Raw genomic sequence first — 22,348 nt, forward strand, 5'->3', positions numbered from 1 at the left:
ATCCAAGGATGGAGCAAATAAGTATGGAGCAGAAAGAATAAGGAGGCACTAATCTCAAGGGTGAGAGTCTGTTTCGAGGTAAAATGTGGCTTACCTTCAATTAGAATTGCTCACTTTTTTATATATGGAGACAGATCATTATATAGAGAGGGGGTTCCTCCGACTCACGTGTCCACAGGGAGCAATATGCTGCGCCAACTAGTAGCCCAAGTATATTTATTATAAATCTTTGTTAAGTCCCTTATTTTTTTTCAATGTAGGATCCTTAACACTGAGTGATCGTATTGACAAAAGGTAAAATATTCGGCTCCGGTGAGTATACGTCTGAGTTCGGATTTGTGTTAACCTTCGGAAGCAACCAGCATATATACGATTTAGCACCGTGGTCGTGCCGAAATTGCTTTCAAGGTAGTGGTTCAACCATGGCACAACAATCGTTTATCATCTAATCTCCTCTTCTAGTTCCAACAGTAGTTTGTGTACATAGTTTCAACACTCTACCCACTGGTTGTCCTCTGTATGGGACGTTCAATAGCACTTGGCCTCTCTATGCACCCGGATCTCCTCCAATGTGCTCGAACGTGCTGGATTGGTTTCCTGACCTAGCCCATGTAGCTTAATTGGCTTTTTGACACCACTCAGTTTTTACCCGGAAGGACTATACTCAATTAAATACAATTTCAATGACTCGTTTTGTTGTATGTAATTCAATTTATGTTTCACTTTGTATCTAGAAAAGATAATAGTAATACCATTTCATTTGATCACTAAATAGCTAGATTAATGCATGAATGTATCAAAACTAAATCACCCAAGGTACTTTCTTTCCACATGACTTTTAACAAATTTTTCTTTGTCAAAATGAAGAACACCAATTAAAGAAAATGAAAGACAAAGACTCGTGACATGTTATGATAATCAGATTCGCTAGCGATGAATATTAGACCCACACTTTCAAGATGAATTGAATGGTGATGATTATTTGAAAACTACACATGAAAATAAACTTTATGCTTAGAATCTTTGTCCATTTGAAAGTAATATATATCTTCAGAATCTCCCCTTTTTTCCCTTTTTTTTTTTTTTGGGACTATTCCCTTCTATGGTGGTCCTTGAATTAGTACTTCGAGTTATCTTTGACTTTCATTTTTCTACATATAAATAATACTTGGTCACTGTGTTTACATATATGATGGTTCTTTTTAAGATCTAAGAAAAAAATAAGGAAAAGTAAAAGATTATGACCACCGACGAGCTATGTAGAAGTAGAAATTTGAATCAATATTAAGATTATTTCCAAAAGATATGACTCACTTTGCGAAATAGTGTTGTTGGATTTGTAAAGTGTGCAGACGAAGTCTCACATTGATTAGGGAGAATAGTGATTCATGGTATATAAATGAGAACAATTATCTCCATTTATATGAGATCTTTGGGGGAAAGCAAAAGTAAAGTCGTGAGGGTTATATACACAGTGGACAAATTAGTGACACGTGGCTACAGTGGCGTCATTGATAGTCAGTTTTACCTAGTTTTTTTGTAGTGAGTATTGATTTTATATGAATTTTTAAGAAGCATATTTTTATTGGTTAAAATTATTTGACTAAACAGTTAAGTTTGGTAGATTCCATGGGTGAAAGTGAATAAACCAAAGACAAGTGTGACAAGTCTTGTCCATAGAACCCAAGTTGCAACATAAAGCCATGGCATGATAAAGCCCTAGCTTTTGAATCCTCAATGCCTTTTGTTTGCCCCTATAGCCTATTATATATTCCAACATATATTTAGAGTAGCCTATACCCTCATGAGGAAGTGTCATTTTCTTTTCTTTTGTAGGCTAAGAATATAATATTGAGTGAAAGTGATAGAAATTCTTCCAATCATTTATAAAGACTTCTTTTTTTAGTAATGTGTTTTCTAATATACTAATTTCAAATATATATTGTCTACCAAACTATTTCAAAAAATAATACTTGAAAAATTACAGATTTGTCTCCTGAAAAGACAAAAAGACGACCCGTGAGTTTTCCAATCACATGGCGCTTCTTTGGCACCATGTATTTTTTTTTTTAAATCCTAGCATGTCGTCTCTTAGAGATGACATATGTTAAAGTTATACAAATCTGATGCTCTGGTAGTAGTCTCTTGAGTTCAAGTCACCATAATGTCATTTTTTTTATCGAATAAAATGTTATATTGCAATTTTTTTCTCTTTTAAACAAAATTTAAATAAATATTATCTATTAAATTTTATCTTCCTTTATACAATAAAAAGACATACTAATTATAAGAAAATAAAATAAAATCTTCATATTAAAATTTCAAATTCAAAATCGGAAACCACAAATAACATATGGATTGCCTACCAAACAATTAGTCTTCCTTGGCGCCCTGTTTTCTTTTTTTTTTTAATCCTAACATGAGATGTCATATGCCAAAGTTATATAGATCCACAATGTCATCTTTCTTTATCCAATAAAATGTTATATTACACTTATTTTCTCTCGTAAAAAATTTAAATAAACCTTACCTATTAACATTTATCTTCTTTCATAAAATAAAAGAACATACTAATCCTAAGAAAATAAAATAAAATTTTCATATTAAAATTTCAAATTGAAAATTTGAAAATAATAAATAAAATCTTGATTGCCTTCTTATGAGACCTAAAAGAAATTTATAATATACCTGAATTATCTCTTATTGCTAATTAATTTTAAGATGGAATCCCATAAACATCGAGAAATTAAAAAAAAAATTCAAAACAAGTTTTTTTTTCTAACATTCTAGATAATTGGCTAATCTCTTAGATAAAAGGCTGCTTTTGATATATTCTCCTCTTAATTTATTTTATGGATCTGAGTGGGTTCATGTTGACATGAGTATCTCATTTTAGGTTTTTTTTTTTTTTTTTTTGGTCATTTGTGTGTTTGTGTGGTGTGGTGTAATGTTTTTGCATAGGAGAGAATCGTGTAGAAAGTCTTATCTTCGAGCATCTCATTCTCGTTGAAATTTTCTCATTATTCAACATACTTTTATTAAGTGTCTTATCTATCTTTGTGCTTTGTCTGTTTATATATTTAGCATGTAATAATTTCTAAATGAATTTAATTTAAACTCTCGTTTCTAATTTATTACTTTTTCACAGGAACATCAACATAATAATAATTTTTCTCAATCAATTACATGAGAAAATACTCCTTTTGAAGAGAATGAATTATCTAGGCTTTAAATTCCAAATGAGGTATGCTACTTTAATAATAATTGAAAAAAAGACAGAAACCCTTTATTCATATATATAGCTCAACTCATTATATAATTCTGATGTTTATGTTAAGGATCTTATATTGAAAAGAAAATGGATCTTACAATAGTTTATAATAGACATTGGTTTTGAGATAAAATCCCATGAAGAGCTTAAAATGCTAAAACGAGGCTAAGATCGATGAGCCAAAAATAGCCACGATCTTGAGGGAGCATGTTAATTAAGGATCCCACATTGAAAAGAAGAGGACCTAAATTTATAATAGACATAGATTACTAGCTCCTCTTATTTTACCCTTGTTTGAATCGTAATACTTTTAAATACATGTCGATCGAAAGTAGGCTTAGTTGATAGTTAGATCTAATTGCTAAGTTTTGAAAAACCAAAAATATTTTTTTTTAATAAGAGAGAAAAAAACTTATTGATCATCATGAAAGAGTATTTTTTCTTTTCCTTTTTAAATATATCATCATGAATCAAAATGAAATCACATAGGAATTGCTTTATTTCACTTTGTAATACAGGTGTGTGGTAATAATGGGAAATATATAGAAACTGTCAAAAACTATCTTTGAAAAATGCAAAAGATTATTTCTTTGAGTGTGTCAAAATTTACAGAGGACCAAGAAATATATTTATAGGATTTATGTCATCTTTTTGTATTATTTAGTACATTCTTTGAGAGACTGTTCAGTGTTTGTAGATAGATAAAATAGTAATTAGTTTTCTTGATATTATCCTCTTCCTATTCATCATATTTAGAATTCACTTCTTACACCCTAATATAGGGTTCTAAATACGACGTAAATAATTTGATATATGTATAAATTAAGGGTGTGTTTGGGAGTGATGGTAGAATGAGTGATTTTGAAAAAAGAGATTTAATTATAATTGATTTTCCAAAATTACCTTGCAAATGTTACCTTAAAAATCAATCTAAAAGTGATTTTAAATTTTTCTAAAATCAATTTTTTATTAAAATTTATGGGGTTCCATCCCAAAATCAATTGGCAACGAGAGGAGTAGCCCATGTCTATTATAAACCATTGTAAGGTCTCTTTCCTTTTCAATGTGTGATACTTAACATTTTTTAATTTGTCAAACATGATCACTGGAAAGGGAAGTGATTTTTGGGCAAAAGTGATTTTGGTCATACTAAAATCACTCTCAAACACACCATATATAAATATAGATTTGGCAGCTAGCAAAATCTCATATTACAAAATAACATAGTTCAAAAAATAAATTGTGCCAAAGCGAGTACAGCACAATTGTAATTGGTATATATCTTCAACTGAGAGGTTGTGAGTTCGATCTCTCACCACACATGTTGTATTAAAAAAAATTGCAAATACAGTAAAAAAAAAAGTAAAATATGTGACTGCACATCAATTAATGTTGATGGAGATATATTAAGAGTATACTTCTATCTTGCTTTAGCTTTCTTGGTGTCGAGATATTCAAATATGAATTAAATTTATCCAATCTATAAGCTTAAGCTTTTGAATTGAGTGGTAGTTTATTCATATTTAACACTTGGCATAGATCATATTCGTAGGATTATTGTTAACGATCTTACATTAGATACTCAAAAAAGTCACCATTAGATAAGGAATCTAACAAAGGTTTATAATATATGGATCTAATTCAAATACAACAAAAAAACGTTCTTCATTTGTGGAATGGCGAAAATTTCGAAATATATCTATGATAGACCAACATATAAAACCTTCTTCCACTACTCATCTCTCAAGTAATTATATTGATGTCAACCTTATAAACAATACTTAATTCTTCATCAACTATATTAGTACTTGTCAACACAACAAATATTAGCAAGAGACATTCAACCTCATTGAACACTTCTGATTACAGAGAATATTACAACCAACCATATCTAGATTGTTAGCCCCTCATCTAATTAACTTCTCACAAATTCCATTACAATTTCTTGTTCTTTTGGCCGGGATGGGAAAAAAAGGAAAATATTTGGCTCTATATCGATGAGGACTTATAGTGTTCTTACCGCCATTAAATATTTGACAACTAAGAGAAAGAAACGTAACATGTAAATTTTTTTCAACAAATGTGAAGTATTTTCTAAAAAGCAAAGCCCTTTCTGAAAGAGGGACTGATTCTACAATCTCCAATTGTTTCTACCATATTTTTTTTGTTCTTACTTCATCTTGTGGTTTCCTAAGGACCCAAATCATTAAAATTCCCTTTTCCAATGCAAAAGATTTCCCATTGCCCAACTAGGAGTCACCCCACCTATAAACCCTATTGGCTTCTTGCTTATAAAGAGCCCCCAACTCCCCAGTTCTTTTGGCACACACATCATTCTTTTCCTTGCAAACTTTTGAGTCCTCTTTCCAACCTTCTTGTTTTCTCATAACTTCATCAAAAGCTTCCTTTTTGTGTTTTGTATTTGGAAGCATTATTGTCAATGGCTTCAATGTCGTCTCGTGGGTCGAGTGCATGGACTGCAATGCAAAACAAGGCGTTTGAAGAGGCTTTGGCAGTGTATGATCAAGACACGCCCGAGCGATGGCTGAATGTTGCAAAGGCTGTTGGAGAGAAAACTGAAGAGGAAGTCAAGAGGCACTACCAACTTCTTGTGGAGGATGTCAAGCATATCGAATCCGGTCATGTTCCCTTCCCCTATCAAACCTCGAACGATGATGATTTTCCGACAAAAAGAGGTATATGGTAGTCTTTACGTTAGAATATTAATAAAGATTTGTTAAGAACAATGGTATTCCAAGTATCCCTCGTATCTCCATAGGGTTACGGCTTAACTTTTAGTTTCACCCAAAAGACCTCATACTAGTGGATATAAGTGTCCATTATATATCATGGGACTCACTCTCTTCCCTAGTTAGTACTTGCCCTTTGACGACGTAAAAAAATGTCACGATAATGTCACAATGCTCACACATTTCGGCTTTTTTATACTTCAAATTTATGTCACGACACCTAATCATATATTTGAGATTCTCTTATATTGACATTGATCTTCTACATTATTTGAATGAATTTGAACCGAACTTATTTGAGGATTAAGAGCTCCCAGATTTAACAGTTTTTTTTTCTCTCAGGATGAGAAACAAGAGCTAATCATTGAACCAGCTGGTGCAGTAGCTGGAAGAATAAAAGAAGAAAGAAGCATTTGAATTTTCTTCCTATATGTAACCCTTTAAATGTAATTGTACTACTCAAAGAATAAAGAAGAGTTTTATTTTGAAATTTTGTTCCTCTCAAAGAGGAGAGATTTGGTTTTGTACTTATGGTATGTATATGGCATTCATATCTATAAGGAATGTCTTGAATAAATATCCAAATTTTCTTAGAAGGGTTTAAAATCCAAATTTGGAAAGATTCTTCATTTCGTAGTTTTATAGTACAAAATATATAATCATTGATCATACATCCTTTTTTTCTTTTTTCCTTAACCAAACGTAGAGGTGGATTAAAATCTCTGACTTTTTAGTCAAAAATATATGTCTTAATCAATTTAAATCTCTCCACATGGCATGATATTGTCCGCTTTGGACATAGCCCTTACGGCTTGGCTTTTGGTTTCACCCAAAAGGCCTCATACCAATGGAGTAATTGTCTCTCCCTTATATATCCATGATCATTCTATTTCCTAGCCAAGTGGGACTTTGTTTGCAATCACCTTACAAACCCAACATATTTAACATTAAAAACAAATGCAAATTAACTTATATAAAACGACAATGTTAAAGAATTATTTAGGTTTTTAATCCATATACTTATAATCTTTTGTCATTTTTTAAGTATATAATAATATGTGAAGTTTTGGAGATTTAAATTTGTGACCTTTTAGTCAGGATATATATTTTAACAAGTTAATTATACTTTATTTTAGTAGAATAAATATATATGAGAATTGAGAATTGAATCTTTAACCTCTAAAAAATTAGCAAAATGTCTTAACCACTAAGCTATACGCATTCATTCTTTTTAAGTTGTCAAGGTTTATACTTTTTTCCATTTTGATTTTCGTATTTCAAAAGGTTTCATTTTAGTCAATGTATTTAAAAAGAATGGTTTTAGTCCTTTTGCTTTTTTTTTTTTATCTTATGTTTTTCTACCGCAACTTCAAAATAATACTACGCTCAGTACACTTCTTGAAATATTGATGAAATATTTGCATAGCCTTTAAGTTTTTTGTTATGTATGAGAATTTGTGTTATAATTTTGCATACAGGAACCAAATTATCATTTTCTAGAATACAAAAACCAACAAAGACGTTTCAAAAGTATATATAGGGATAAAAAATTGACAAAATTTGAAAGTATGGATCAAAATGGACATTTTAAAATATATGGATTAAAATAAATAAAATCCGAAAATAAGATATACCAAATAATATTTCAACATATTTTTTTATAAGCAATGAAATTAGTATTAAAAGATAGTTAAATTAGTACCCCTCAAAACCAAATTAGAAATTTGCTAAAAACCAACCAACCAATCACACTAAATTCAAACACTACCAAAATTGATCTTCGTCCAAATATAGCCTCTCAAAAAGAGAGAATTTAAAAATTAAAAAAAAAACAAAAAAAAAACAAACAAACATCGATCATCGAACATATATAGCAAGAAAAACCGATGCTCCTACAAATGATATCATCGTCCAACCATATAAAATTAGCCACAAGTCTTAAAAATAATAATGACAATAATAATTTCACTGCTAAATTTAATGAATTTTTTTTTGAGATATGTCAGAGATTGTTTTAGAAATTTATTTACACAAATGTCTAAATTTTTCTATTTTTATATTTTTAGATTTTTAGTGGTAGGATTTTATTTTAATTCTGATTTTAACCTTATTTATTACATTTACATTTATTATAGTTATCCTCACATATACAATATTCCACGCCAAATCAGAAATTGAAAACATCCCTTCCAAACCTTTCAATCTGGAAATGGACTGTTCTGGCGACTGAGAAAAATTGAGGCGGTCAGAGATGAAGGTAGGCTAACGTCGGCCGGAGACGAAGGCAAGCAGAAACACCTGGAGAATAAGAACCGATGGAAATCTCTTTTCGAAGGCGGTCAGAGATGAAAGGCTCTTGCGACAAAGAAAAGCGGAGTCGGCCCGAGAGGAAGGCAGACGGTCGGAGAAGAGGAACGAAGGGTCGAAGAAGAGGAACGGATGGTCGGAGGAAGGAAAACCGACGGTCGGAGGAAGAAAAGAAAAATGAGGAAGAAGAAAATGGTGAGTTTCGAAAATGGATGGATTTTTTGGGATTTTGAGATTTTTTTTAATTTTGGAAGGTACCATTAGCGGGATTTGACCCCCAATTTACCAATTCTAAATTTTAATAATTATTTAAGATTGAGATGGGTCCTAAAGATATACTATTAATTTGTGTTATGGGTACCATCTAATTAGGATTGTTTCATGATAAGAGTATAAATTCTATAATTTTTCATCCTTCTATGTAATTACGATTTCTAAATAGAGCATCTATGTATTAATTCCATTTTTTTATATATGTATTTGTCATATATTTTTTATATATGAAAGTAAGGTCCAAGTCCAAGTGCTAAGTTTATTTTTGGCTTTTGTGTAATTATTCATCCATATGACCCATTTGAGTGTGGGCTTTTGATCCATATATTAAAATTGTGTAAACCATCTAATAAATATATTTCATATATTTCTGTCTCAACAAATTTCAAGTGATTAGGCATTTTTATATTTTCAAACTCAAATTTGAATTCTCACATTTATAATATTCGACAAAAATTTTCCACATATAAATATGGTTTAAGAACTTTTCAAATGAGTCTTTTTTTTATTCATCACATTTAGTGAATATGGTTTTTTTTTATCACTAAACAAAATTTAGACCTAAGGTTTGGAGAACAAGATTTCTCTTCCTTTTTTTTTTTTTTTGGTCCAACCCCACATAATAATAATAATAATAATATTACCATTTTTAAAAATAGAAATATGACCACTAGAACCTAGACTAATTTATAAATTATTTAGAATTCTTTACCTTTTTATAAAAAAGTAGCATTGAATTTTCACAAATATACAATTTTGATTCTCATCCTTACACTTTTTTTTCTTTTGTTTCTAAACTTTCGCACAAACTTGTTTGAGTATTTGTTAGTTAATTTTTGTTTTACATTACAAAAAACTCAAATTCATCCATTCTGAATATAAAAGTCAAACCAAATAAATGTTATTTTTAAAGAGAGAGCAAATTCATCCAGTATTACTTAGATTTTTGTCACGTGCAATACAAAAACTTGATAACAATAATAATCCAAAAAAAGTCAAAGCGAGCCTTGCTCAACCGTAATTGATATATAGCGAGTCTTGCTCAACCGTAATTGGTATATATTTCCAATAATAATAACAACCCAAAAAAAGTCAAAGCGAGCATTGATCAACGGTAATTGGTATATATTTCCAATCAAGAAGTTGTGAGTTCGATCCCACCCTCATGTTGTACTAAAAAAACAACTAAAAAAAAAGGCATGGTTCAATATCCAAATTAAAATCATCTAAAACAGCTCTCAAAAACTAACATAAAATAAATTATAAAATTTCAAGGATGAGAGCAATATTCAAAACTAACATTTATAATATTTCACATATGTGTGTATATATTAATCACCTGTAAAGTCACACCACATCAATCATAATAAGAAAATTATTGTCTTGCAAATATTTACTATTTTATATTGACCAATATATGAAAATATGACAAGATTTATTTTGCTATATGTCAATATTCTCACTTTATATACATACATGTATACGAGGTTCAAATTCCAATCCAGATTGAAGTCAAATATATATATATATATATATATATATATTTTGAAGGAAAAATATATAAATACACACTTTATTATATAATAAAATAATTAAATGTATGGTTCCCATATTCACATTGAAATCTTATGTGACTTTCCATTGGGCAGTTGGATCTAGATTTTTTTTGCATTAAATATTACAAGTAATTGTAGAAGAAAATCAGTGTGTGCTTAGCCACTCATTGACAATGCATTAATTTATATAACCAAACTTTTCTCTTCCTTCCCTTTCTAGGTTTAGAAAAAAAAATCTAAATAATTATATACTTTAAGTTAGATGAAAACCCTAAAATACCCCTGATTCCTTTCTTTTTCTTTTTCCCTTTTTTTCTTATTTTTTTTTTTTTGAAACACCCGATTCCTTTCTTAATGTGCAATTAACAGTCAATTCATTTATATTCTAAAAATTATATTATTTGCCTCAATGGAGAGAGAAAATATTTTGGATCCTTTGCCAAAAAAAAAAAAAGTAATAATAATCTGATGGCCATTAATTGATGTTTGTGAGTATAAATTATTTGGCCTCAAACTTCAGATGCACCTTGTGTGGCTCAGTCACATTGTTTGTAATAAAATATTAGATAATTATCTCATAAAAACTCTTCTAATACATGTTTTTATTCACTCATAACTTTACCCTGTTTCGAATACTTGATTCATATATGATAGCATTGCTTATTGTATGATTATCATCTCGGTGTGCTCAAACCATATCGTCGCATAACCATCATCAAACTCGTGTAGCTTTCTCGTCATAGTGAGCATGCGATAATTGGCATATATTCCAACCAAGAGGTTGTGAGTTCAATTCTCCACCCCTCGTGTTGTACTAAAAAGAAGAAGAAGCTAAGAGCGTGTCTCAAAGTTATCAATTATTTACTTTAAATTAAAATTTCAGTTTCTATACATACTAGCTCTACCAAAATAATAATAATAATAAACAAAAAGATCCTAAAAAGAAATTAAAAGGGTAGAAAATAATTTCAAGAAACTATCCTGAAAGAAGTTAAAATAAAAATTATTCATTTATCATATTTTATTATTATTCCAGAAGTGGATTCCAGTAATAATATTATATATATATATATGTATATATATCTTCTTTTTATCAAAATATTCTATATATCAATTTATCTGTTAAAAATAAACAAATAAAATATTAAAGTGGTGGAATATCTACGTGAAAGGTCGTCAGTAGTATATCTGGTTTATTTTAAAATTAAAAACATATATATATTAGACCCTGATCTCTGTCTCAGTATTATTTTATTCTATTTTAATTTAAGAAAATTTCATCTTACTGTTCATTTTAATTTCACCAAATTGAATCAGTTCAAATTCCAAAAATTATTAAATATGATATCCACCTATGTGATTGGTTGTAATGAATACATATCCAATAAATATATAATTTTTAAATTTATCTCTCGTCAACCTAACTTCTATACTATAAAATCGTGTCAAAGTGAACATAGCTCAGCGGTAATTTGTATATATCTCCAACTAAGAGATCGTAAGTTTGATCCCCACCTCATATGTTGTGTATTAAAAAAAATATAAAATCGTGAGCATCATTAGTGTAACTATAAATAATTTATGTCAGCTCAAGCATAGTTCAAGTGGATAAAATCTTGTTATCATTCTAATAGTTTAGAGTATGTCAGCTCTGTTGGGTCCGAGAGTAGACGGATGAGTGACTACTTGAGGGGAGGCTCGGTGGTACTTTGTTTGAGGGGAGGATTGTTGGGTTTGTAAGGTGATTGCAAACAAAGTCCCACATTGGCTAGGGAAGGGAATGATCATGGGATATAAGAGAGGACAATTATCTCCGTTGGTATGAGGCCTTTTGGGTGAAACCAAAAGTAAAGCCGTGAGGGCTATGCCCAAAGCGGACAATATCATACCATTATGGAGATACGTGGGGTACTCGGGGTACCGTTGTCCTTAACCAGTGGTAAGTGGTGAGTCTCGAAAGGTGTGGTCATGGTGTAATCCGTAGGTGTGCTCTATCAGGTTGTGCCTCGTTCGGGTCCGAGAGTAGACGGATGAGTGACTACTTGAGGGGAGGCTCGGTATACGTGGGGTACTCGGGGTACCGTTGTCCTTAACAAGCTCAAGCATAGTTTAAGTAAAAAGATTGATCAATTTAGAGGACCAAGATGAAGCAACCGTTTTGATATCATCCCGAGAAGCATTCAAAAAGAGATGGGATATCAGAGGGCGTGATGTAACATGTAAATTTAAGGGTGGTTTTTCAACTTCTCCTCGAAGTTTCGAACAATTTATAGGACCGTAGGATTTTGATCCAACGGCTCCAACCACTGCATATATTTCTTCATGCTCATGGGTTCTCATGGACTGCCATTGGAGCGAAGCCAAGTGGTCCACATTCAGCTAAATTTCGCGTTGACTCACCTTATCATTTACTTTTTGTTTATTTTTTTTTCCCATTTTTAACTTTCAGAAAGACATCAACGTCGGAGGATGGAAAAGCAAAGGAAAAAGCTGAGGGAATGGAAAGATGAGAAAGCTAGCTCTTTCGAAATTTTAAGTGTCGGTCAAATTTCAGATCGATTAGTTAAATAAAATATACTTGATGCGTCGAATAATTGTATGTTTATTTAGCGAATGTTGATAAAAATCGCGTGAGATGATTAGGACTGTCTAGCAAAACTTACTGTGCAACAAAGAAGAACAACGAATATGTCATTTTTTTAACAAAAGAAGGTAGATGAATACGTCAACTTCTCTAGCATAGTAGATTGAGATCTAATTCATATTCCTCTTTATGGTGCTAGCCACGTGCATAGGTCCTCAAAGAAGTCAATTCCAAGCTTAAGGGGAAGACAATGCCCAAAATAATTATCACCTTTTTAGTTAATCAACAAATGGAAGACAACCGTAAACAACACCAAGTCAGAGGTCACTTTTCTTAATAGACTAGTCACAATAGTGACAATGACAGATTAATAATAATTATTCCGCTTCTATTTTCGGGAATTCGAGATTCATTGTTAGAAGACATAAATCTTTCTCACTTCTCAACTTTGCTTGACACCATCTCTAATCTAATTTAGGATCGAAGGGCATTTGATCCTAGAAAAATTTTCTATTCTTTTTAATATATAACTAACTCTACAAGAATGAATATAGTAATTAATAGTAATGGAATAGTTTTTAAGTTAATCTATATGTTTCTATATATAATTAAAAATTCAGAAACAAACCCATGGATTCACGTGACCAGCTCAATTGAAAAATTCAACCCAAATAGAACAAACTTTTTTCTTATCGGGTTAATTTATAAAGTTTAGGGATGTGAAATCGAGATTATAAGCCGTTTTGCAAGCTCGCTAATAAACTCAAACTACTAAAGATCGTATTTCTATTATTATTTTTTTTAAAAGAGGAACTAATTCCATTTCATTGATGTATGTGAGGAATATACACACAAAAAAGGAGGCATTAGATAAAAGCGCTCCAATTCAAAGATATAGTGCTTACATCATAATTACAAAAGAGAAAGGATTTTGTAGACCAATGAGATGCCGAAATTTTAATATCTTCACATAAGTTGGATATAGATTTTCTCCTATCTGAAAAGATCCTGTTGTTTCGTTCCAACCGTATTTCTATTACTCATCTCTCACATTAATATTTTTTTCCCTATAGCATAAACTTTCAAACCAAACACACAATCTACATAAACAAGTTTATGTGACTCGTTCATCTACACAATTCAGGTAGAATCTATTCAAATTTTACACTTTGATCCCTTGTAAGTTCATACTTATTAAAACCGTAATAAAGTATATGATTAGGGTTAGGGCAAAGAAATATACATGGGAATAGAGAAAGAAGCTATGAGCACATGATTGTGGAATCTATGATGGGGCATGCACTACAAGGAAAAAAAATTTCCTAACGTTTTTATTTTCGACGCGCAAAAAAATGTCGGAAAAAATCACTTCTCTCAACACCTTTGAGTCGTAAAGGGTATAACGAACCTACCTTGTCTCCACATTGGATCAAGAACAGGATCGGAGGGATCAAAAACTGATAATTTGTATAGGGCCATTGAACCGGCCCACGCTCGTTCCAATCCTCAATTCTCTTTTCTAGGCTCATCGATATTGAATCAATCGAATGCACTTTAATATACTTGTTCCACTTTTGGAGGACATGAGGGGGTGGGGATGGCTATATTTCTGGGAGCGAACTCCATGTGAATATGAAGTGCATGATTACAAGTTATGCCTTGAATTTCTAAATCTGTGAATTTATCAACATCAAGTTCGTAAACAAAACCAAATTCTTGTTGATTCAAACATTGTACCCGCGGGATAGGGATAGAGAAATAGGAAAAAAACGAAGATTTCACGTAGTACTTTTGATTGAAAAATATTGGAACATCTATTTGGAAGAGATGATAGAAGCAGGAGTTCATTTTGGTCATGGTACTAGGAAATTAAATGGAATCCTGACGTTTTATGAAAACAATCGAAAAAGGTGAACTTTATCCCAGCGTTTGAAAATCCGTTCGGCCGACGATTTTTCTGACGAAAATTTTTCATCCGGAGAAATCATTCTCGACGTTTTTAACATAGGAAAAAGTCTTTTTTTTTTCCTTGCAGTGATGGGAGTGGAATAATTTTCAAAGTCTTTTAGGGTTTTTTCATAAGAAGATGAGAGAGAGATCCTCTGTTGCATGAGAGACAAGAGTAATGGACTAACTGGCCTCTCCACATTGACTGATTTGCAGAGTGTTTGACCACTACAAAATATTGTGGTTGACTCTCTCTTTCTCTCTCCATACTTTATTGTCTCTTTTCCAACCACTTTCCAAAAAAAACACACGCATACATTTGAAAACCCTAAAATTATCATGTGATTTGATGTTTTAAAAAAGGCAATTTGGAAAACTTTTATGATTTTTTAAAATTGTGATTGTTATTGGTGAAAAGTAAATGCTTCCTTGTAGGTTGAAATTACTGTTTACAAATATGTGACTTGAGTATAAATGGTGAAATTCTCTCCCATTTATGAATTGTTTCTAATTTTTATGTTTTTGAACTTTTAAAAACTATTAGCATTTTGTATCTAAAAGATTTTTAGATTTTAGAAAATGTTTAATAAATCATAGACTTATTATTAGACACAAAATTGAAAGTTTACTCTCTCTAATAATTATTTTGTTTTCTATTTTTGGTTTTTGATTTTTGAAAAATAGGTTTTTTTTATAACAAATTCAACTTTGTGTTTCCGGTTTCTTTAAAATGTTTTTAAAATTCTTTGTAATTTTTAGAAACAAAAAAATAGTTTTTGAAAATAAATTTTTGTTTTTCAAAAGCTCATTTTATCTTCTAATGTTCAACTTTTTTTTTCTTTAACATATTTTTCTCAAACAAATTTCTTTATCGATCTAAAAGTTTTTCCCGCCTAAATTTCTCTTTTTATCTTTGAATATAAACTATTATTTCTTTCTCCAAAATTTTCATCTCTTTATAGTTGTATTCTTTCTTTTTTTTCTAACATATCACTCTTAACTTTCTCTCTCTAAAAATTGATATCTTCTCAAACTTTTCTCACTCTCAAGTTTCGTCTTTAAATATTTCATCAACTTTTATATATCTAAATTTTTTCTCGTTTTAACTTCTTTCACTATACCTTTAATTTTTTATTTATTTATTTTCTCTAATAAATATATATTTCGAAATTTTTTGTCTATCTTTTCTCACTATAATTTTCCTCTCTTTCTATTTTTCTTTCTTTTAACCCGTCTTTTGCTCTCAATTTTACAGCCTCTATAATTTTCTATTTTTGTCTTCAACTTTCTCTCGCTAAATTTTTTCTAACTTTTCTCTTTCTTTAAATTTTTTCTTTAAAAGGTTTTTTTATCTATCTGACAAAGAATGATTATAGGTTTCGATTCTCACTCAATGATCAAAGAATGAATTTTCCACCATGTCTCGACCCGACTCCGTCCCCATTCCATTTTTTTTAATAAACTAACATACATTTTTAGCAACTCTTTTACTAAACTAAATATTAAATATTTTTTAAAACTAATTATTTATAGCAGTAAAAATAATTTTTTTAGTAAAATATATATAAATTATATATATGTATTACTCATTTATTTTTAAAATTAAATACTAAACCGGTAATTTTTCTCGCGAAGATCACACTTCCTTCAATGAGGATTCCTCAACCTGGACCTCGATTCTCAAAATCGAAAAACGAAGTGGAGACAAAGACTAAAAATTTATGGGAGGATGAGGATGGGAAAGAGCATCTCGACTCCCGCCTAACACCATTATCATATTTACGATTTTTCTCTCTTTAATGCATCTCTCCAAACATTTTTTAAATATTGGACTTTGAAATTGAAGGTGTAATATCAATAGTTTAATTAGTTTGAGTTGATCATTAAATTTATTTTGTCCCTGTTTTTTTCCCTATTTTTAGCTTATTTATATTGGCTTATTTTCTCTTGATATGACCTATTTTCTGAGTTGATCACTAAATTTATTTTGTTTTGCATCTTATAGTTTTGCCTTTAACTTTGTCTAAAAAAAATATTTTGGTCTCTGGCATAAAATTTTCTACAGTAAATTTAATATAAGTCTTGTGTTAACTACATGCATATATTGAGTTTGGTACTATTTTAGGTGTTCAAATAGTTAAGTCACAAACTATGACAAAATTAAGTAGCCAATAACGAACATTGGAAATTTTGTAGTATTTTATACGTACTACCTATGATAATAATTAACTGATTAAGATATATATTCTCGAAGATAGAAAGTTTAAATCTCTTTCTTCACATTTTATTGAATTCAAAACTATAATAATAATAATAATTGAATAATTAAAAGTGGTGATATATATTGAATATATCTTTTGAAAATGGGTTCCGGAATTAATTTTACAAACTAATCTTTTGAAACTGTCTTTTAATAATGCTTTTAATTCTAGAATTGGTTGTAAAGATAATATTTATTTATTCCACATAATAATATAAAAAATCTAACGTATTTAATTTAAGTTATACTTGTGAAATCTAATAATAATTATCTAAAAACAATTGACTTTTTTTTTAGAATATATAATAACAATTGACCTAGAAACCATCAATATTCTATTTTATATTTTCAATTATTTTTAATTTTAAAAAGAATCTAAAATTATTTATCATGTTAAATTATTTTCAAACATAATTTCCAAATCAATATTAGAACTTTTCTCATACACTCAATTCAACTTAATATCACTCGTATTAAATCTGGGACCAAAAAGTCGTATATCTTAAAACCCTACTCCAAGGTGTTGTTGTATTAGAAGAAGAAAAGAAAAAAAATTCTTGTATTAAAGGCAAATCCCCAAATGTGAGGTTGTGGATTGGCCATCAATATTGATTCCTACATTGAATTCTTAAGGGATAGTTTGAGGAGGAGGTTGATTCCCTTGCAAATGGAGAGCATCCAATTCAATGTGAAGAATCCCTCTAGCTAGAATTGATTTTTGTTGAAAAAATGTCGTGTGGTTTGTCTACGTTAAGTAAAATTGTAATCAGCGTCGTTTTTTAACCCAAAATCTCATGATAGATTATACCACAAGACTCGAGGATCTTGCTGTTACGTCATCTCTAGGGAACTTTCATTTGTGTTCTTCTAAAATGGATTGGTCATATAATAGTTGTTTTTGAGCATTCTATCGTTTAGAAATATTTGTAAGTTTTTTTTTTCAAGTTAGCTATAATAAAATAAAATATTATTTTGTAAGGAATAGAGGTAAAGAACAATCTCCAAACATTCTCTCTTTTTCTTTTTTTGTAATGATCTCCAAACAAATTTATTATAAAAAGAAAAATGAACAAAATGATTATAGTTTGGACTCTAATTGTATCATCAAAAGCATACGATCTTAATCAAAAGGATTAGATGACACAATTTAATTAGAATCCAATGAACAATTATTATTTGAAATATTATGGAAAAGTGATTCTTTGAGTGGGAGTGGCTTTGATGGTCATAGAATCATCAAAATGCAATGACAAATCAGGGAAAAGATTCAGTTTTAAAAGGAAAAAAAAATCTGTAAAGAGAGAAATTATTGTTTGGTTCTTTCCACCAAAAAAAAGGAGGAAGAATCCTAGAAAATAAAATTCCGCCTTTTATAAAATCCATGCAATGTTTCAAAATTTATAATTTATTTTTTTATTTGTTTTCGTTTTATTAAAATTATTTTTTAAAAACTTTCAAACATTTACAAAAGTATGGATTTGATTTAAATTGTTCTAATAATAATTTCCTATTTTCTAGAATAAATATTCAAGTACTATATAAATAAATGACTTCGATGACATTGTTCTTTCATACTTTATATTATATATATTTACATTTTTTTTCAAAAGTAAAATTAATAAAGAAAAAGGAAAAAGAAAAGAGAATAGAAAAAGTGGAAAACAAATCATGGCTTCAAAAAATAATCAATCTCTTTAGAAGATATGTAAATAGAAATTTCTCTCACAAATATTATTTTACCATAAAATCTTAATTCTTCATTTTGATATCTCAAATTAAAAGGGTTTTTTATTGCCAACCTGAACATTATTCAATTAGACATATATATCAGATCAAGAAATCTTGTTTCTTATTTTTTGTTTCTCATTTTCAATTTTTGAGAAGCATGAGGGTTTGCTTACCATTCTTGTTTATCATTTCTCTTTTTTAAGAAACATTTTCAAAATTGTGTAAAAATTTTGGAAAAGAAATTTGGAAACAACAAAATCAAATTTCTTATTTATGGTTCTCGATAAAGAAAAACTTTATTGTATCATTATTGACCTATAAAATAAGTAAAAAATATAACATAAAATTTTGAATATTTAATTAAAAGATTAAATGTCATATAAAAATTAATAACTTTAGTTTAAAATTTTAAACAACGAGAAACAATACATTGTCACACAAAAAAAATATATCCTCTTCTTTTTTTATAAAAATAAATAAATAAATAATAGTTACTCAGTGCAGTTCTATTTTCATTCATAAAAAAAAAAACAACAGATATAGATAAATAAAAAAATAAAAATTAGAAATACATTACCAATGGTATCTTTGGTATTCTCAATTTTAGTTATCAAACTTTTATTAAATTTTATATTAGATCTTTTAATGTGATATAAAATCAATAAATAAGTTGCATCATATTTTGACACAGAAATGTAAAGTGGTTTAAATGTATGGTTGAAATGTTATTTTCAAATCGTTAATCGAATATAGTTCAAATGGTTAAAATTCCCACTACAACATGTTGCTTAATTTAAAATTAAAAAAAAAAATTGATCAAACCTATTTTGTAAACTGATTTTTAAAAACTGTATTATCTTTTAAAATTTACTTACTTTTAAAAGGATTCTTGAATGTATTTTAATTTATTTTTTAACATACTAATTGAAAAACAACACATTTTATTCAAGTTTCACAGATGGTAATATGTAAACACATTCGACTTAGACAGCATTTTTTTTTTTAATGTTTTATTTTATATAAACAAAACTTTGTTTTTAAAATTTTTTACCTCAAAAGACAAACTTTTTATTTTTGAACACTAATTCGCTAACAATGCCCACTTCAATCATAGATGCTCAAGCAAGAGATCTCTTAGACTCTCAAATCAAACCTAAATGCTTTATTTGGGACATTCCTAAATGTTATTGCTATTCACGAAACAAAAAGAGCGACGAAGAATTTACGAGAATCCTACAAGATCTATTTGTTCTTTTCTTTTTCTAAAAAATAGTCACAAAAATTTTAGACGGGTTAAAATTTTATTGAGATGAGTCATGGCATAGTTATCCATAGATCCATACTTGAAGATCAAAGATTTTTAGTTATTCTAATATTACCAATCCTTCCACATTTTCAGATATATTAATAGACATGAAGTTTCATCTCAAAATCAATTAGTAATGAATGGAACATTGTAGCTCTTTTAGGCTCACCAGTCAATCTTGGTTGAATCCCATTTTTATTTTTTTTACACCAGATGCTCGTTTGAGTTTATAAGGTTCTAATAACGTCTCAACAATAGATGAGTTTCATCTCAAAACTAATTAGCAACAAGAGAAGTGTCCCAATACCTTATAAAACTTGTTAAATCCCTTGATCTAATGCGAGATCCTTAACATGCTTAGATTGAGCCTTAGATTTTGTTGTTTTGCTACTTTTGCTAGCTCAAAAAAAAAAAGAGTAAAATATAGGTTATTTTAAAAAATGGTATAAAGTTCATATAAGTTTTCTCTGTCAACATGAACTTAGTTCGTCAATAATTGACACTTATCGATCATGAGTTCGAGTCTTCCCACTCCTATTTGTTGTCCTAAAAAAACATTTTGAAAGAGAGAGGTCCCACGTGTTTTCATCTCACATTGAAGCCATAATGCAACAGATCTACCTTCCTCTCGCACATCAAACTTACCATATATATTAAAAGTACATCTCCCATTTTATTTTTCCACAGATGCCCTTTCTCTTCCTCTCTCTCTCTCATTTTTTTTTTTTCAATTTCTTCAACTGTATTCTGTTCTGCCATAACTTGGCAGAGACATGGTTTCTTTCTCTGCCCAAACAACCAAAATCCCTTTCTTTTTTAGACCATTTCCAAAAAAAAAAAAAACTAATTGCATTTACACCATTGCACAAAACTCCAATATCAATTCCATATTATTATTTTATAAAAATCCCTTTTTTTGTTTTTGTTTTTTATCTTTGGTCAAATTTTCTAGTTGTTCAAGTCAACTCTTTAGTGTCGTAATTAAGAAACTTCCATGACAACAACATATATATCTTTTCTTCTTTTCAAAAAAAAAAAAATAGATTTTGGAGAAATATTATCTCTCTTTGAACATTCAAATTTAAAACTATATGACATGTAGAATTGAGATATCTTATTGTAAGATCTAGAAAAGGAAAATAAAAAGATAACCTTTTAAAAAGTACACCCAAATAATAAGCACCATGTGGTGTGAATTATTTAATACATATAATTATTGGTTATATATTGTTTATACATCCTTGAAAAAGGTAATAAATTTTGTATTAGAAAAATTAGTCATTTGGTAATGATTAAGGTCCACTCCATGATCATCAAGGTTGTATTCATCATGGTCTTTTTTTTTTTTTTAATTCAAGTAAGAAGTAGATTTCAACCTGAACAAAAAAGTCACAAAGTGGTAAATTTCACAAAAAATATATTTAATTTATGTTAAATAATTAATAAACAAATTAGTAGAAAAATATTAAATAAGACTAAATTACTTTTTTATGCAAAGCTTAGAACATTTAAAAATGGGATGAAAATGAGATACTTTCAAGACAAGGAGACTAAAACAGAACATATGTGAAAGATTAGAGGCAAAATAAGATTTTAAACAATAAAATTAAGAAAAAGAAAATAAACAATATGTAATAAGTAATCTTAGTCCTTAAAAAATTGAGAACTGAAACCAAAATTGTTATCGAATGTAGCTTTAATTCTATCATGTCTAGATTTATTAACATTTTTGTTTTCATTTACGTTTTTTAAAATTAAGAAATAATATTATCGTTTTTTTTAAATCATGCTGTAAATTTTTTATTTTCTGAAAACTATTTTCTAAATTATTAATTTTCAACGAACATTACTCATAGGTTAGGTAACAAAGAAAAATACTACTAACTAAACATAACTTTAAAATTTTAAAAATATATATATATCTGCTATGCATGCCCCCAATTTTCTGTTTTCCAAAACAAACTTAAATTACCAATAATTTTTCATTTCCCAATGTGTTTTTCTTAGAACACTTTTACAACTATTTAAAGAAGAAAAAAAAAACTTTTAGAACTCCAAAATAATTATAAAAAAAATTCTTTATAATTTATCTATTACTTTAAATATATTTTATCTCAACCTAACTTAATAAGTTAAGACATTCTTACTTTTTCTATTTCTATTGAACATTCAAATCTTCACTACAAGTTTGTAATTAATATTTAATAAAAAAAAAACCTCTCAAACATAAAATGAAAAAAAAAAACAAAACAAAACCATGAGTCTATACTCTAATTATTCATTTCATATAGTTATTTACTTATTTTGATTCCTTTTTTTTTTGTTTTATTTTGATTCTGTATTTTTAATTTATTTGTTTTAGTTCA

General features: G+C 29.0%; 1 protein-coding gene across 1 annotated transcript; it reads left to right on the top strand.

Moving 5' to 3' along the window:
* The first annotated feature begins 5,598 nt into the window (after positions 1 to 5,598).
* On the top strand, positions 5,599 to 6,536 carry LOC111007913 (protein RADIALIS-like 1). The gene is made up of 2 exons (XM_022280456.2): positions 5,599 to 5,967; positions 6,364 to 6,536. The coding sequence occupies exons 1-2, from the start codon at positions 5,712 to 5,714 to the stop codon at positions 6,366 to 6,368; spliced, it is 261 nt and encodes an 86-aa protein (XP_022136148.1). The 5' UTR covers positions 5,599 to 5,711; the 3' UTR covers positions 6,369 to 6,536.
* Positions 6,537 to 22,348: the final 15,812 nt, after the last annotated feature.

Source organism: Momordica charantia, assembly GCF_013281855.1.
Source record: "Momordica charantia cultivar OHB3-1 chromosome 4 unlocalized genomic scaffold, Mcharantia_2.0 BLBB01000004.1, whole genome shotgun sequence".
Lineage (NCBI taxonomy): Eukaryota > Viridiplantae > Streptophyta > Magnoliopsida > Cucurbitales > Cucurbitaceae > Momordica > Momordica charantia.

What these genes read in the sequence shown, in the direction of transcription:
- LOC111007913 (XM_022280456.2), top strand. Translation starts at nt 5,712, where the DNA reads ATGGCTTCAATGTCGTCTCGTGGGTCGAGTGCATGGACTGCAATGCAA.